This window comes from Dermacentor albipictus, chromosome 4 (genome assembly GCF_038994185.2).
Source record: "Dermacentor albipictus isolate Rhodes 1998 colony chromosome 4, USDA_Dalb.pri_finalv2, whole genome shotgun sequence".
Taxonomy (NCBI): domain Eukaryota; kingdom Metazoa; phylum Arthropoda; class Arachnida; order Ixodida; family Ixodidae; genus Dermacentor; species Dermacentor albipictus.
This window is the reverse complement of record NC_091824.1, coordinates 153,181,254-153,200,093: the sequence shown is the minus strand read 5'-3', so window position 1 is coordinate 153,200,093 and position 18,840 is coordinate 153,181,254. Positions and strand designations below refer to the sequence as shown.

At 44.1% G+C, this 18,840-nt stretch overlaps 2 protein-coding genes and 1 long non-coding RNA gene across 7 annotated transcripts in view; 1 reads left to right on the top strand and 2 right to left on the bottom strand.

The window, feature by feature from the left end:
* Positions 1 to 18,840, top strand: part of LOC135903794 (uncharacterized) — a 468,489-nt gene that overhangs the window by 384,927 nt on the left and 64,722 nt on the right. The gene's annotated exons all lie outside the window — the stretch shown is intronic.
* On the bottom strand, positions 5,973 to 13,227 carry LOC135903837 (sodium-coupled monocarboxylate transporter 2-like). The gene is made up of 4 exons (XM_065434246.1): positions 13,073 to 13,227; positions 11,106 to 11,203; positions 9,897 to 10,027; positions 5,973 to 6,422 (listed from the first exon to the last, which is right to left on the bottom strand). The coding sequence occupies exons 1-4, from the start codon at positions 13,216 to 13,218 to the stop codon at positions 6,312 to 6,314; spliced, it is 486 nt and encodes a 161-aa protein (XP_065290318.1). The 5' UTR covers positions 13,219 to 13,227; the 3' UTR covers positions 5,973 to 6,311.
* LOC139059386 (uncharacterized) lies at positions 14,925 to 18,739 on the bottom strand. Its single transcript, XR_011514125.1, has 4 exons — positions 18,648 to 18,739; positions 17,374 to 17,483; positions 16,721 to 16,788; positions 14,925 to 15,011 (listed from the first exon to the last, which is right to left on the bottom strand). It is a non-coding gene; the product is annotated as an uncharacterized lncRNA (long non-coding RNA).

Genomic DNA, 18,840 nt, shown 5'->3' with positions numbered 1-18,840 from the left:
GACGATGATGATGATGCTGATGACGATGATGTAGAAGAAAAGGGGATCACAGCGTTTTCCTGTTTGCAAGATGTGAAATTATACCAACTCGCCCAAATTTCTCTAATATCACTGGTGTGTATAACAAAGTGGGGTCGCTGCAACGCAAGGTTATTCCAATTGCTCCTATGCCATTACCGCCTTTAGCGCTCCGTGATTGGTCACAAATAATAGGACCGCGCTTACTTCGCTTGTCTGTCCCGCAAAGTCACAAATACCGCGAGGACGCCCATCTGAAATGAGATGTACACACTTTTCATGCATACGTAGGCCGAGCAAAGCAAAATAAATTGCTTCCGATTTCACGCTTTGTTGCCATCAGACCTAGTGGTGAAAATTTGTTTGGCCGCGCCTATTTTTCCTGCCTCTCACAAAGCCATCTCACGCCATGGGTGGTTTACGTTGCTGCCTCTGATTTATTGGCGATAAGCGCGCGTGTTGGCCAGCCCGGGTGCATCAGCAGCAGTCGGCGACCAAGTGTGATAACCTCACTTGGTAAGATATATTTATGCATTATTTGTTTTGATGTACTTATAAAACAACAAAGAAGCAAATGTACACATTTCAAATGATGATGCTTTATATAATACATATAAAATGAAGATTGGTACAATCTTGATAAGAATATTATTCCCAGGACAAGTGATAAGACAACTGTGTAACTGTGTACACATACCTCCAAGCAAGAGTTGTGAACCAAAATTTTACAACGTGCATCTTGAGGCAATATGCGTCAAGATATAGTTTGCTTAGCTCTAAATTGGATAGTTGCATCGACGTGTGAAGTAAGGTGGCTGTGCATCTGTAAAACGAAGCGATACTACTGGATCAATTATTGCACGGCTTGCATGTTTCCACCATGAGCCCGAAGTTCTCGCATCTCAATGCTGGACTCCTAAGTAGAACTATCGCTCGCACACCTTATTAGCTATACGCCTACCATTCTGCTATGCGTAAAAATGTTGCCCAGTTTATTCTCACGCTATACGTAAAGCCAAGAACGACTATCATGACGGGGCAAAATATATCAAAGTGCATTTCCTTATTCGACTGCACCCCAAGCCGCCTCATATAGCCCCCCAGGAGAGTAGTCGACGTTATGGGAACGTTGGACGAATAACGTAGGACGCACGGGAGGATGACAGATACCAGACAGGTAATGCGTAACAGGAAGGAAAAGCTTATCACACACAGGAGTCAGACACAGATAATGTACAGCACGTGAGCGAAATAAGACTCCATTTATCAGCGTTCTGTGACCGATCACTGACCCTCTACTCGCGTATACATATAGCGCAGGACCATTTGTCACAGGCCTGCTCGTGCTAATTGCGACTCGGGGTTGGCTCCTACGTCAGCGTTGTCTGCAATCCATCTAGGCTGGCCGCACTGTGCCCGCAGACCGCGATGTGTGTGCAGGTCGATACGTCCAGCTATTTACGTATGTACCAGTTGCTCAAAAAGGACTCTTGAATGTTTTAGACTCTTTAAAATATGTGGGCGAGCATGTAGACTGGCAATAGGCCCAACGCACTTTTCGCTCCTAAACTTCAATTCAATTCAAGTTCAAGTTTATTTGCATCCATACATGTACAGATGACAGGAATACAGACAAAAAGCCTTAAGGTATATAACTTGCAAGAAACATTATTGCATCTAAATATTCCAAATATTCGCAATTATTCCGGATTTCGTATTTCCTTTTGTCACTTGAGAATAAAATCGCCTCTTGACCGATATTTTTACGTGAACGATGGAAGTATGTTTGCCAATATGATGGTGCAAAGAACCGCAGAAATTGCGGATGGGTAGACTTTTAGTAGGCAATACGAAGAACAGAGCGAGCTGATAGCTTACCCTTAAAATCCCACGGGGAGTTTCAAATCAAATGTTCAGCTGATGGTGTTGGTGTTAAAAAGAATTATTGCTTTACAGAGGAATAAAATAAAACTAAATAGCCATTTAATGGTCCAAATACTACATAACCGACCTGGAAGATGCGAGTCGGGTGAATTGCGTAGCTCCACAGCAATTACTAAACAGGTGTTCACACAGGTTACACATGCTTTCAATTTTAAAAGCAACCTTAGAAACTACGAGAAGGCTCAAAACGGCTGCGTGGCACCCACCCACTTTACTAAGTTTCACGAGAAGTTCGGTAATTAGTTGTAGGCTTTCAATTTAGCTAGCCACTATTTAAGGCGCTCATAGGTATAACGTGTACGACCACATGCTGGCTCTTGCTTTGTTGCCATGGATGATGAGCAAAACTAGAGCAAGGAAAAAGCCGGGGCCAATGTTTCGACAAGGGGACCTGCCTTGAAAAAGACAGGTCCACTTGTAGAAACGTTGGCTCCGGCTTCCACCTTGTCGTCTTGCTCAGCGTGTTGAATTTCCATCTCCTGCCTTCCCTGGGTTTTCCCTGGGTTTCTTACGGTGGATGAGCTTTTTAACAGCTGCTACTGCCTCATGTGTGTGTGCGTTCCCGAAGCGCTAGCCCGTGGAGGAGAGGACGGCGCATATTTCGAAAGCGTAAGGTGTTGAAAGCCCTTTGAACCACTGACACCCTGGAAAATATGACTGCTCGCACGAATAATTGTTGGCGTAAGCCAGCAAGTGAAACTCATGCGCGGAGAGTGTATATTTTCAACATATATGCTTCGGTGTTTCTTCGTACACTCTCAACATCGCAAATTTTTTAAGCTGGGCATTTTAAACATCGTTAAAGGTCTGAACCAAAATAATGGTAGAAGTCATTCAGGTGTGGATATTTTGGCTGAAGTTTGAAGACATAATGTATCCTTAGCCAACAACCTAAGCACAATATATTAAATGTACCAAAGGTGTAAATTTTTGAAAGTTCTGACAAAGCCCGTTCAAAATAATACCTTTTATGAAACCATGACCTCTAAACGCTCGAGGCAGTATTGACTGCGCAGAAATGTTGCGAGGACACCAAATGTAAGAACACGTTACGGCATACAGCACATAAGATCGCCAATTTTCAATATTATTAAGTAAACAAGAGTAGAAAAGTTAATCTCATTAGATGTTTGAACAGAAAGTGTCTTAGAATATTGATGTAAGCATGCCTCATTGGACATGACTGAGGTATCTTGTGTATACATTGGCGAATTTTGCTTCTGCTTTTTCTCCTTCACTGTTTTGCATAATTTATATGCGCGAGTGTATATATGCATTGTGTTTATGAACATATGTCGTTCTGTGTGTGTGTATGGAATATCTGTGTGCAGTTATTGTTTGATAAACATCGCACTTCTCTATGTATAGCATGCCTTATTATTATACTTTCAATGTCAGTGCGTAAAATTATATCGCACGCATGTGCGTTTCGTAGGAGCAGTCTTCAGGCTTTGTGCCTTTAGCTCTTGCTCCGTTTTCGTTTTCATTGAAAGAAAATAATAAAATTCCCATGGCGCTCGCCACTAGACCGACGGAAAACAATCAGTGCTTTTCAGCGGCCAATGAAAGAATTTTATAGCTTCAGCTTGGCGCTTACTGTCGGTTGCGCTCAGGCACGTGCATATACCTCGATGTGGCATGCGCACTGCTGATAAGCTGGAATTCCTGCCTGTGTGCGCACAACGCCCATGCCAACAGCGGAAGACGAAACAATACGGGGTCTCCTCTGCAGAGTCAGTTGAGTGGCGGGTGGCAGCACGTCCTATCGGGTAGGTCGTTATTTGAAGCCAAGCGCACTCCTCCGGGTGCGGCTCTTGCATACTATTGCCGTTCGGGGTCGAAGAGGAGGGGCGTACTCTTGGAGTTGACGAAGAGGAGACGAAGAGCTTGATACAATATGTACATATAGCAGGTAATAGCATACAAGTTGCAGTGCCAAAGAGAGCACCAGACCACCGGGGCGGCTGGTGGTGATTATCTCTCTAACAGTAGGCCAGTTCTGCTTTAAATCCCTTTGGCAGGAACGAGGTGAGACCGTTGCTGAGATCAACTGCATCGCCTTCCTCTTTCGTCGCTGAAGAAATCCAAGCTGCATACCGCCTGTTTCCATGGCGAGGGTACAGCAGTTCTGTGGAATTTTGAAGGCTGTCAGTAGATTCGTCGAGGTGCTCTGTGCCCCCGAACTCCTCATTTAGAGCCAAGGAAAGGGGCTAGGAGTTTCCAGGAAGTTTGCAGGTGGTCACGAGGGCAACCCGTTCAGAAGAACGAGGGAGGGGAACGGGAAGGGGAAGCGTGTGTTGCCTGGATGATAGGCACGTGGTGTTGCACAACAATGCGTCGTTGGTACCGTGACAACACAGCCGTAGCGACGATGGCGAAAGCACACCTCACATGTCTGCATAAATGTTATTGTAGTAAGACGGACAAGAAAACACGAGGCGTTTGATGACATTCCGTTCGTTACGAACGTTATTGTTCTAGTTCGCAATGTCGCCAAGCGCCGCCTGTGTGTCGTTTCTGTAGCGGCGAACGATAAACGAATCTCTTCCATGTTAAGCGTGAGTCGTCATGCGCGTTGTGAATCATTACGTGACAACCCTTTGTCCAGTACATCTGTTTGCTTATTCTGCTGGCGCCTTTCACAGTTGGCACAGTCAGACTTGATCCGTTCTTCTTGCGTGATTTATTGCACTTGGTGTTGCGGGGGCAGGGTGAAACTCGGGAAGATTCGAACTGCGCAAAGAAAACGAGTACAAGCCGAAGGAACACACAACACGCGCAGTTGTGTGTCCGTTCCGCTTGCCGTGAATTTTTGGGGCAGTTTTAACCTTCGTTCAAGTATGAACCAACTAACCCTCAACAATGTCCCACTAAAGTGAAACGCGGAGATTAAAGAAACAAAAGTGGTGAAGTTGGCAAGCAAGTGTTGGTGCCATTTCTTGTATTCGCACAGAGCCTATGGATAAGCATAAACACTGGAGCATGAAATAGCAGGAACTGTGGCTTTGAAATTCGTTCAGCTTCAAAGAAACATGGCACGGATGCAGGAGCCTTGGTGGATTTGAGGCCACCCACGGCCATCTTTAACAAGTTCCGCACAAAGAGCAAGATTTCCCTTGGGTGAAGAAAAGCGCTAACAGCGAGGAGAGAAAGGAAAACACGGGATAAGCGGAGGAACCAGGAAACTCTGAAGGTTGCAAAAGCCAGCAGGAACCGACTGCTTTGCTGCAGGCTATGCTGTGCTCACCTTCTTTTAACGTGCTACCCAGCTTTGGCGGTGCACTTTTTCCGGTCGCCGGCAACAAACACGCGAAAGTAAAAGCACTCATTCCTGCTTCAAAATTAGCTTTCGCACTGCCTCGACTCGATGGCATGCTATGCATGCCATGCCTGCTTCTACAGAATAATTCGCAAGTCACAATGTAGGCTATTTGAAGGGTTAGCATTAGCTCCTGCAAATGGCTGCGCTTTGACGTTGACGTATTGCGTTTACATGAAAATATGGCCAGTCCCTTCATCTCTCTGGGCTATTCCCTATGCTGACGAGAGTTGACCTAGCTGAGGTTGCGGGCCAATTATTTAAAGATAAAACTCAGGATTCGGGATTCCACTGCAGCACCAGTAGCCATGTGTACTACAGCCATATAATTGCCGATGGAGTGAAAACAGCACCGCGCACCGGTTATAATGCGCATATTAGGCCCGTAATCTCTGTTGTAAATGACTGGTGAGTATCTAAAGCCATCAGCGATGGCACTAAACACATTAGATATACATCGAAGAAATGGCCTCTTCACGTGAGGCAGTGACTGGCCTTTCACACATAATTCTTTCATTCATTCAACAATTTATCGTCATGAGACTCCGGCGGCATACCTATTTCCAATAATTCCCATATTATGTACATAAAACAGTCAATCAAACACTTAAAGGCCCACTGTGGGCATTGAAAAACAGAGAATAAGATACAAATATTCGGACAAAACTAGCGTGATGTCAAAACATACTCTTGGTGTTTGGGTTTCTAATTTGAGATCAAACTGCAAAATAATATGGGCGGAAACTGACGCCTTTAATGGCAACATCGCATGATCCGTCGAGCCGTGACAAAATGGCGATGAACTGCATGTGCGAAATACTTGGCCTGAAGCGAAGGGAGCTCAATTTCTCGCTTATTTTTCATGACCACGTTAACCTTCATGGCGATAATGGGCGCATTCTTGTATAAACTACATATTTATCTACAATATAGTGACAGTTTTTTGCATAGACAATTGAAGGCTCATAAATCCGTGTATACCAGCCACGCTAATATTCGCAATTGTGGTATATTGGGATAGGTTCTACGCCTAAATTACGGTCCGCTTCACGGCGTCGTCATCCGTCATAGCGTTGTTCACGTAACCGGTCCCATTACTCGTGATCACGCTGAGCTCCTGTGGTCTGTCACAGGGTTTCTCCTGCAAGAAGAGGAGATAGTGGTGTGAGCCGCCTAAAGTGCATGTAACTAGAAAGTTTGCTAGGTAGACAACAAAGATTTGTAAAGTGCTGTGTTTTTACTCTACTATTTTACACACTTTGTAGTGTTGGTTACAGGAACCTGGCCAGTGCGAGCCAATTTAGAAGTCAGGCATAAGCAGCCCATACCAAGAACGCTATCCATAAATTCGTTTCTTGATGCCCGAAATCTGTGCAGCCACCTGATTCCCGCGAAGACAATACAGTGTTCAAGCGATGCATTCAGAGACGGCATCCTGGGTTGTTGACTTACTGAAAAACCTCTTCTATGGTGCATTTATTGATCAAGCTAACGGATGCTATGAATCCACGCCAATATATCATTTACGCAACAGAGTTCTCAATACTATTGACAGTGCAAACGCCAACATAGTTTGGCTTCGCGCGGCGCGTTAGACCACGCAAAAGTAAAAGTGCGCAGCTCTGTGATCGGTCGATAACGGGGTCCTTATATATAGGTACAGCTAAGTGCCAAACTATTCCGAGTTTGCTTAGATGCATCTTTCCAAAACGGCCTATGAACGAGTACAGCAGGCCGTTGGGCTGACGTAAGATCAACAAGGCGCTAACTTATATCTTGCCACTTACGTTTGGATCAATTCGAGAACCAATTATGAGCCCCTCGTGTCAATTTTGCTCGCGTTTGTTGGGTAAATGTTGAGTAATAAGGCGTTCGCAACAGGCGCATGTATCTTTAGTTCGCCTCGGTTTCATGACGTGTGCTTTGCAGCTGGCAAACGTCTCTCGAGTGACCGGCCATTTCCTGTAGAGTATATTGGAGAACTGGCATTTTGCGGACAACTGCTGCCAACGGGCAACAATACCTTTTTAAGCTTCGTTTCGATTTTGAATGCGAAATTTCTTACTAGATGTCCTCAGCGAACACTGAATGACCGCCGGCAAGCATCATTTGTTGGGTTAGAGCAGGAACAGAGGACAAGCAAGAAGGTTCGGGTGCGGTTCTTTTTCTTTTAAAAGCGTGGTCAGCGATGCAACATCCTGAGCTGCGTTAGTACCACTCAGGTACTGTAGAAGAAATACTACGTACACGTGTGTTTCGAATACGGCAAGAACTGTCTGTAAAAGTTCCACTCGAAGTCATTGGTGACTTCGAGTGGAGCTCGCCTCCAATGTTCTGCCTTGTGTCACCCATGTATATATGACTGAAAAGCTTGTCGCAAAGATTTCTTAATTTCGTTGCATATTCTTATCCTCGGTGTACTTTGCATATTTTAATAAAACAAACATTTACTTCGGGTATTTTTGTGTCTATTTCTTACAGGGTTAGAACATATTTGGAGGCTACATGTTTAAGCAGAAATGCACGCATGTTTGAGCTAGCAAATTTAGATTCCGCTACTGCACGAACAAAAAAAATTCGTGGCACTGACTCCATCGGGTTAGAGAAAGAGGGAGATAGAGACAAAAGGGGAGGAAAGACAGGGAGATTAGCAAGTGTATGTACCGGCTGGCTACCCTGTGCTGGGGAAAGGGCTAAATAGAATAAAAGGTGAAAGAAGAAAAAAAATTAGAAAAAAATTACCGACGATTACGTTACTTCCTAATGCGAAATTTGAGCGCAGCAAATAAGCTGTTTCACCTTTTCGATAGATTGAGGCAAAGAAATCGAGCAACACATGTATGCGCTATCACAGAATTTTTTTTTTATTTTTCACACGTATTCCTTTAACAAAGACTGCACTAACAGTTCTTGACAGTCATGAAGGAAGCTTTGTGGTCGGAGAAATAGACTGATATATGTTCGACTTGGTACACCAATGCTTGATTCTCAAAGACGATATCTATACAAGTGCCTCGCGAGGTTGTCACAGCCGTGGGACGCGTCACGAGCGAGAGGAACGGGATGTTCTCCCGCATAAGTGTTAGGAAATTGCTGTTTGTCTTTATGTCAACATTAAAGTCCCCCACTACTAACATCGGTGTGGATCGATGGACGGTTAATGCGAGTTGCAGGAAGTGCACGACGTCTTTCGTGAGTGCGGTAGCGGACTCACGAAAGCGGTATCAGTCGGTCGCTGCTAGCGCTGGGGGGATGAAAGGGGGCGGAGCTGGTTACGAGGCCGACGACAACGCCGACGCGAAACCCAGGAATGGACGCCAAAGAGCCATTTGTGTAGCCAGCCCTCCTCCACAGTCTCTCCTCCTCCCTTCCATCATCCTCCCTCGCCCGGGGAGCCGACAGCGCGCATGCGCGGCGGCGGAGCAGATTCGTCGGCGAGCTGGTTACGAGGCCGACGACGACGCGAAACCCAAGAACGGACGCCAAAGAGCCATTTGTGTAGCCAGCCCTCCTCCACAGTCTCTCCTCCTCCCTTCCATCATCCTCCCTCGCCCGGAGAGCCGACAGCGCGCATGCGCGGCGGCGGAGCAGCAGATTCGTCGGCGAGCTGGTTACGAGGCCGACGACAACGCCGACAACGCCGACGACGACGCGAAACCCAGGAACGGACGCCAAAGAGCTGCGCTCTAAAATCACACAATAACGCGATGCTACGCGCTACAACATTCAAAGACGGTCGCACAATTCACAAGCCCTTAAAAATTTGCGCAGAGCCCTTAAGGCCTTGAGTGCCGAAACCCATCTGGACTAGTGTCCTAGAAGTTTTTCTTCTGTCCAGGCGCGATTGCCCAGTTTTTCGAGCGCTGTCACGAACACTTTTCTTGACACATAGTAATATGACGGCAGATGAGCCTATACTCTCTTACGCCGAGGTACCTGCTCGAAATTTCGTACAGAGAGAGAGGAGCAAGGAAAGGCAGACATTTATTTTGGGAGCCGTTCATCAAAATGTGCTACATACGCGCGTTTCCTGAACAGAACGCTGAAAGAACCGTGCCGTTCTTGCCATCACCTCACTCATGTTATAAGCTCACCGGACGAGATATGTTGCTTGATTTTCCTTCCAAGTAAAGTGGTAGAGTTACCTCGAATAAATGTTTTCTTGTGTTCGCCCATTAGTTCAATGGTCCTGTATTCTTGCGATGACAAAAAACGTGCGTCATGCTATTATCTTTGCTTTTTTTTTCACTGCCCCGAATTCGGCGGATTCCTTGCAGTGGCCTTCCACCTTTCTTCAAAAACTGCCTAAGAAAATATTGTTTAGCCATCAAACGAGGTTATATGTACTCAGCCTAAAGACCTTATGCTATACCCACTCGATCCTTTCTCAAAGTTCTGTTTTAAAGCGCAGTAAAACAAAAGAATTCCGTCAACTCCTTTGCCTGGGTGTAAGCTGCCGCATATTTAACTGCATGTTTGAGAGGTGTGACGCTCAACTATGTTCCTCACCTCCCGTTATTACCCTTTACGCATTTTAAAGCTTATTGTTTTTGTAGTTGCACCCGATAACATAATTGCGGACATGCCAACCTACTTTCAAACGCAGTCCACTTACCTCCGGCTTCATCGGCACATGTTTCGGTTCCTTGGCTGGCTGTTGTTTCTCCTGGGTCTTAGTCTTCAGGTAGATTTTCCTCATGCATGGTGCTATGAAGCGTGGATCTACGTAGGCAGACTTCTTAAAGCCTATGTAAAGACAAGGCAATGACAGACATTCGTTGCAGCCAATCTATGTGCTAATGGTAGACAACTTACTTTGCGCCAAGATGGCTATTTCGGGGACCTTTCAGGTACTCAAATCGGAGTTCCTGCACTGCGTACCTAATACTTGGCTGTTTTGAAATCAGTGTCAGGTTACGCAATAGTACGCTTAAACTCATGTGATGATTACACTTGCGATATATTGCATTCATAGTACCATGACAATAGCATGTAGGCACTAGCATTAGATTGTCTTGTGTGGTTTCCTGTGACAACCATTTAGTCTCGGTTTTCCCGCTTTTTCGGATATGGCAATGTATTTCTGTTTTCGGATAATGTCGAAAATATTCAAACCATGTTTCTAGTTCGGCACACGAGGACACTGCTGTAGATCAAATCGTGGCCTTTCTTTGGCGTCTTTCAAAGCTGGATGGGGACAGTCATTCAAGTGAGAGCTTAGGACTGTATTAAATGGCAGATTTTAACTTCTGAGCCATAATAAAGCAGCAGGTGCCACTGGTTTTGGAATGTAAGGTCATGACGTCAAGAGAACTGAATCTTTGGGGTACCTGTTTAGGTGTCCTAATTTCAAAAAACCTTCCCTACATAAGCCTTTTGCATTGAATTTTGCCGACTGTAGAGAGCTGTCATACCATGATTGAGATTGACCTCGGTCATGGGGAATGCCGTAATCACAGAGCACTTGATTACACACGCACGCAAACAGCTCTTTAAAAGCGGCTAATAAATTTACGTGAATATTTAACGAATGAGAAGCTTGCTTTGTAAATGCTACTGTAGTTTTCCCAATGGTGAAAATCAATGTATAACTTAGGCTCCAGCCAATACGTCACAAAAACCTTATAAGTGTAAACAATAATTACTGGTAAACCAGCGCACTCGACACAGCTGGCCGGACGTTTTCGTTTCGCAAGTGGCTTACCGATGAGCCTGGAGCGATGTCGTTTCCCACGGTAAACTATGATAGATGTATTAGATGTGTTCCGCGATTTGTCTCTCCTTTAGGAACAGTGCGTTCTAGAAATAAAGCCTCTGAACTCACCGCAAATAACCGTGAAGAAGATGGCTACCACGAGCGTGACGAAAAAGCTTATGACCGGAATCCACATATACGACACGTTGTAGAGGTCGTATATGCCCCTGCAAAGGCGAACAAAAGGAAAAGCAGTTTTGACACTGACTGGCCAACCACAACACAGCAGTGGCTGTACTGTATGTGTATGAAACAAAACCAATGCTAGAAAAGCTGAATTTAGTGTGAAAATGCACCTACCATAATTTTGTCAAATGCAACAAACACTGCAAGTAATGCTTTTCTATAAAAGTGAGATGTCTCACATGTACGCAAGCTTTCTGGCAGTTTTGTCTAATATTGTCATTGATTGAGGCGGTTGCCATGCCAGAACAGGGTGGCCAGTGCGGGAGTTTGCTGTTTACGTCTCAATGGCTGTTGGCAGTGCAGTTTTCACAAACACTTGCCATAAAGGTGCGCTCTTTCTGTGTAGCAGCCTGCCACGTGTCATATGCAAACTGTATGCGCGCAAAAGAAAGGAGGCGCTGCAGTAAAAAAAGGGATATATATCTAGGACAGAAGCCGAGATACGTGGCAGTGGCAGCAAGACTTTAATTTTACATTACAATATCGCTGAACCATCTACGTACTTATAGCCAGGAGTAATTCTTTACTTTTATGGTTCTCATCCTTTTGGTCGTGCATAATCTGCTCACATATCAAAGTCTTCTTTGGAACCATCAATACTTGAGCGTAGTTGAGCCATGGAATGTTCATACAGTACGTGTTTTACTTTAAGAATCCTGGTAAGTGCCACTATGAGAGTGCACAACAAATAAGCTACGGAATCCTCTCAACTGCTTTGCGTTGGTGTAACTAGACTCTCCGTACTCAACTCCATCTTCAAGAACTCTCGCACACCCCTAAGAGCGAATTCATCAGCTTATGCCCAATGACAGATAAACCATTTTACATATGGCTGCGATAACTCTAACGAGTGGGTTTAAATATATATTCTGGAACCACATTCCCGCTGCCATTACTTCAGTTGAAGATGCAAATGCCTTCAATATTGCCATCACAGCAATCATTGTATAATTGTGTTATCGTGTTCCATTCATTTTTTGTCTGTTGTAGCCACGCCACTCTGTAATGACTCGATCTTGAGAGTAAATAAATAAGTACCTATAAAGAAGCACTCAGTCCCGCAAAATGAATCGCCGCGACCGCCTTTCTTCTTGTAGATAAAGAAATGGAGGCTCAGTATATACATTGCATCAGTGCCACTTCTTTTATTTCTGTCTTTATGGGAATTCTCGTATCGTACTTCACGTATGCCTAGTTTATTATATTTATTTTTTAGATTAGCATTCACTTATGAGCACGAGGTCATATTTTAATTACTTACCCGACAACTTGTTTTCTTGCTATTTTGATCGTGCTTTCCCAGCTCGAAAGTAATGTACTCTATCGTGCTTGTGTATATAATTCATCAAAGTCAACAATTTATAGTTGCATTTCAAGAGTGACTACTAGGCTGCCGCTGAAAAGCAGCCACCAATCTTTTTTTTATGTGCGTGCCTGCCGATGTGGACTACTGAGCCTTGCAGCAAATTGTGTGGCCTTTACCTGATTTGTGGCAAGATCTTGAGTTTTCAGCAAAAATAGGCACACTTAGGATTACAACTTATTGGTTACGAGGCTGCCGTGAGGAAAATTTTTTTTAACTTGACTGTAAGAAATGTTGGCGCCACAACATATGTGTGTTCTAAGAGCTGTCATTGTCAAAAAGAAAACTACCACTACAAAGTCTGCGCAACTGGCCTCGCAGTTTGGTTAAGTTTTAAGCGCCACTGAAGTTTTTCTCACTGATTCATGCGTCTAAGTTATTAACGCATTGATAACAAGTAGCCTGTCCGTGCCACCTACTTGGAACCTAACGAATAAAACTGGCATTCAATATGCCTGCCCTCGCCACGTCAACGATTTTGCCTCACCCCGAGTAGTAAGTCCGCTGTGGAAGGACACGGACGGTGTAGTTCAACGTGCAGGCCCCTAGAGTGGTGCGGGCAGCAGTGGGCCTGGCGGGGTACAGCATGCGTCCAACAGCCACCCACAAGGCCATCGCCAAGCCCGTAAACATGGATATCAGGGCGGTATGAAACAGTTAAATAAAATGGACGAAAAATGTAAGCATGTCAAGCATGTGGCATTGCTATCATACGAGCCGGGCGAACTCTCCAATGTATGGGCCACAATATTATGCCCGCCTTGGAAAAATGCTGTCCTCAAGTCAACACTTCGTAGATGGGAACCTCAATAGCACTAAAAAGACAGAGACAGACATAGAAACGCCAAAACATGGCGCTCCGATGGACCAACTTGCCTGAATGAATGATTTGATCAATTTCGTACATAAATTGCAAGCATGCATGTCACGGGATATATTTTATAAATAAATACAGAAAGACCCTACTTTAAAAATGCCAAAACCATCATCGTTAGCACATAAATCTTGCGCATAGGATGGTTTGTAATGGGAGCGTCGGCCTTCCCGAAAGCACCACGTCACGTATATAAGTCTGTAAGTTATCTAAATCTTTTTACGGCATTGTGGTTCCCAGGTGCTAGGTTCGTTCGGAACGGCAATCAATGGCTAATAATAAAAGTGACCCTAACAGTTGCCAAGCTGGCGGAAAAATGTTTTCAAAAATAAAGAAGCCTGCGTTAATTTCATTCACCATATTCAAGTGCGATTGTCATGGTGAAGCAGATCTTTCAAGTGCATGAGAACGCACATGTACGTGCTCTCTGTGGAGTCTTGGCGCACTGAGCGCTTACACAAACTCCTCAGTACCCACTTGTTGACTTTACCAAAGCCGTTCTATCGACTTCTCGACCGCTGCGAAAATATTACGAAAAAATTGTGTGCTAATCTTTATTTGCCAGGCCAATGTCTTGATGACGGGTAAAATTGGCGTGCGGCGTATCTATACTGCAGTCACTTCTTTCCACTGCCAGTAAATTGCATAACTAGAAATAATGAATGCAATAATGAATTATGTATTCGAACTTAATATAAGACTGCAGGACCTCATCTTTGCCAGAGATCTCCAATTACACATGTCGTTCATCAGCCCGATCCATCCTGTACCTGCAAGTTCTCTAATATCATCATAACATCTAATCGTCGCTTGCCCCGACTACCCTTTTCATTGCTTCGTACCCGCTATCTTTATGTGGTGCGCTAACGGCAAGCTGTTCTGATGATTATGCTAGATAGAGCAATCTATTAACTTTTATGTGCGCGGTTGCTGACTCTTTACTTTATTGTAAATTAGGTTTGCTTGGGCTTTTACTTTTCGTAGCTGTTCTGGATCTTCATTTCTGCTTATTTTGTTGTTCTATGGAGAGAACCTGGAAAGTAAGACATTCTCACAAGGTTTATTACGAGAGATCAGAACACCAGCGAGTTATTGCTTAATTTAATATAGTAAGGCCATGCTTATGATCTTCTGGCATATTGCTATGACCAGCCAGGCACTGCAGAGAGACAAAGACGAAGTGTCTGCGAGCCAGGACCTTACTGGCTCACTTACCGTTTAAATTTATCTATTTTAAATATCTTTTCTCTAGGAGCCTCCTCCATGAAAATGCAGAAGTCGCGGCCGGGATCAAACCCGTGACCTCAAGCATATCAGCTCCATGCCATATCCGCTAAAATACCATGTGGGTGTTGAAAATAAAAGACATTTCCTTTAATTCTGGCTACCTCGTCATTAACTGGTGGTACTATATGTTGCTACTGTACATGAACGTACATGAACAAAAAAGAAATCGAACACTTACTGTGCTTCCGCACCAGGGGAACAGGAGGCCAATGAAAAATACGGCGCAAGTGGCGCCTTTTATTGATCCTGTCGTGACGAAAGCGGCCTACGAACGAAACAAGTGTTGCCTTTTGTTTATTTCGTCTTGTCACACACCAAGGGGAACGCGACACATATGGCATAAAAAAAATTCAATCGGCGAGCCACGAAGGAGAAACAAAAAGAAAGAACGAGAATATAACGGCTCCAATTCAATGACAATTCGTGAAGTTCTTCTTAAGAAGACGTGCTGTGCTATCTTGACAGCTAACGTATCATTTGCAAAGGCAGTCGGACGCTGCCAAGCAGTTCTTACTGCTTGACAGCGCCCCACAATTTGCAGGTGCCAGTTAAGCTTGATTCAGTTAGAGGACTAGAATTTCGCGAACAAGCATCACGCGTCTAAGTGCAGCCCAATCACACAGCCCACAAGGACACCGAAGACGAAGTGTTAACGGCTCGATTCGTAGCAGGTGAGCCACGTCATGAGAGTCTGCGCACTTATTCCACGATCCGATCAATCGTGTAAGTCTAGCTTTAGCCAACGTATTGTCTATGTTTCAATGCTCGCCGTAGAAGGATAATATAGCCAGCTATCGGGAACCAGCCATCTTTAGCTTCGTTTGAATACTATCAAATCGAGCAAGAAAGACAGCTACGCGAACACACATCGATGTCAATAAGGCTTCGAAGCCTTATTGGCAAAACAATAACGGGCTTCTTTGCTGTTCGAATTAGTAGACGGCTGAACAGAATACTTGGAAACTCGACGGAAAAGTCGACTGCGCACATGAAAACGTAGTCAGGCTTTCTTGCGCATATTATGTAACTTACGTTACGTTTTTCATAAGGTGGCAAAAAAAGAAGTTAGAGATAACGATAACGTGTGTTTTTGGAGCTTCATCTTGACCACAAGAAATGCGTTGAATCGCAGAGATGTCATGCATTCAATTACTTGGGCTCCTAGTTGTCTTAGCTGCCAATGTATATGGTGTCCAATATTGGCCAGCATTGCAACACACCCCATTATAACATCGTCTTAAAATTCCGCCGCACACTATCCAGTATCCTCCCCAATGTTAGGACAGTTATAACGCTGTGCCTATGTCTCATTTGGCAGTGATAGATGTGCTTATTATATTTTCTTAAGTCACACTGAATATTTTTTACTAGCTGCAGCATAAAATGCAACCTCCCTCGCGTTGTCTGGCAGGGACTTGGATGAGTTATCACGTTCACGGCAAATCATTTGAACCGATTTGTTTATTTTTCCTTCAAGAGTAAAATTTTATTGATCGTCTAACGCAAGTACTATATAATTTTTAGTCAACAGTATCGCCTTTGTAATCTTAAGGCCCTTAGGCGTTATTATGTCACTGTTCTTTCTGAAGAAAAATTACTTTCTCGGATTTCGTAAGCTTGGACCTTTATGTAAAAAAAAAATTTGCTATCCAAGACCTAACATCTTATGAGGTTTTTAAAATTTCTTCACATTCTCCAGGAAGGCACAAAAGCAAAATGGGACGGTTTCTTTTTCCAGAATTATAACCTGAAAGGCAACGCAGCGTGGAAATTTTAGGTTATACTTTAAACGTAACCCATACGATTGCTTAAGACTGCCACATGGCGAAGGAAACACTTGAAACAGTACAATAAAAGTTGCTAGCGTAACGCTTTTCTTGTCTGTTTTCTTTTAACCTAATAATACAGCATTTTATTCAATTTGCGGCTATCTTCATGCAGAAACTCTAAAGCCGCAGCTCCACACTGTCTCACCGATAAGATAGAAGGCAAGCCTCCCGAGAGAAATGCGATGGCCACCGCGATGAGACCGAAACCGGCAGCTGAAAAGTAGATTCGTATTTTAAGTATTCTCACCGACAGCAAAAGCAGGCAACGTCACGCAGTGATTCCCATCTCCCATTTGTGGCACACCAAGGGCAAACGTGAACCATATCAAGTGATGTTTTCACATGTAATGTCAATAACTCTTGAGCAGTATTCGAATCCACTGACTTTCAAGAGATCCGATGCACTGTGCTTGCACCATGTGTTATTTAGAAAAGGTTATCTGGGCAGATGCGAGCCACCAAAGCAGCACTGCTGCACCGCTTCTTCGGGCAGGGGCTTCCCCCAGAAAATCACTGCTACAAGGTCTGAAATCATGTGACTTGTGATTGTGAAATCATGTGATTCTGGAGTGCCGCTTACTGCGATGATTACGGGCCAGCCCGTTGCGCAAAAATTACCTGCAAAACATGCAATCTGACGATATGCCTCACCGAGACTCCGTCTAGTTTCCTGTATAGTTTTATCGCGAATGTCAGATATATGGAATACAATGTTTACCTCGGGTGATATTTTTTAATAACGAGGCTATATCGTGACTTACTAAGAATACCACGAATGGAAATTTTTTGCATCCGTACCTATCGCCTTCATTGCCCACATAACACCTGTCGGAGAGAGCTTCACCACGGGTTTTAGGAAATCTTCCCACGTGATGGCGGCCAAGGCGTTGTAGCCAGATGACAAAGTGCTGAAATTAAAGGAAGCAATGCCATCGAAACTGAAGGCCACTAACTCATATCGTTCAGACGTCAATCACACAGGCAAAGGTTTGCTACCTACGCTACCCGAAATCCTACATAATCATCCTAAATTCTATCAAGAAATGCAAGCCTGATGTTTTTAATTCCTAGGCATTTACGGCCACCGTAGTGCATCACAGGCATTAGAACCCATTAAACCCGCTGTCGTGTTTACAACCTTGTACCGCACTAATAAACATTGTTGCTGGCGCTCTTTGGCCGTTGTAGCCTTTGCGCCATAAAACACTAATACATAATTAATAATAAGGTTTGCTACACTAGTTCGAGTATGAATACATCCAATCAATACATTACTCTTTGCAAAGTTATTTATATCACGCGTTTAAATTGCACGTATCTCTTGGTATTGTTACCTAACATATATTTCTGCATTTGTTCTCAACAGATTCAAATTTATAGTTTTGAACACACACCGGTAAAGGTGTGTGTTCAAATGCGCTGGTTGGTTCATCTTTAGAACGAAAATAGAAAACAGCGCGATACAGGACGAACGAGTAAAGAGTACAGGACACAGCCCTTGTCCTGTGCTGTTTACTCGCTTGTCCTGTGTCGCGCTGTTCCTGCTCTTATTCTGTAAAGGTGCTGTGGGAAAATGCCAGAGAGAAGGAAAAATATAACAACAAATAAATAATGACAAATTCTGTCGGTGAAAGCTACGTTTGCTTGTTCCTGCAAGTGTTTTCCCTGTGTCTTCGGGATTCTTCGTGCGATACTCGAAACACATTGTCCTGCTTAAGGTTTTCATAATAGGCGTTCGAGTGAATTCAAGTAGTGCCATATTGAACTCTATATTGCGTCCTGTTGTTTCTGAGCAAGCTTTTCATGATACAGAGCGTCCAGCTGGAGCGTAGCTGGTAAAAAGTAAAAAAGAAAGAAACAATTTCAACCAGCTTGAAGAAAGTCTGGACAGTAGCAAGCTATGCCTCGCCTAATATTTTTGAAAACAGCGAACTTGCGCTGTAACGGATATGAGTTTGGCAAAGCGTCATTTTGTGACAAACGGTTGTACATACTATCGGCTCAGTCAATGCTCAAGATTGTTTCATACACGCGCTACATAGGCGCAAAATCCCCTATAAAACCAGTCTTACCTGAGCGATCCACTATAAACGGCTGTGACAAAAAGTCCAGTGATCCCAGGCAGATGGCCCAACGTGTCCATCACGAAGTACGGCATCAACTGCGACATAAGGGGCCCTCCAATGATCAAATAACCATGTTACAATCCCGCTTTGTTTCTCAAAATGAACTTTTATATTACCAATGGATTATGCCTCAAACAAA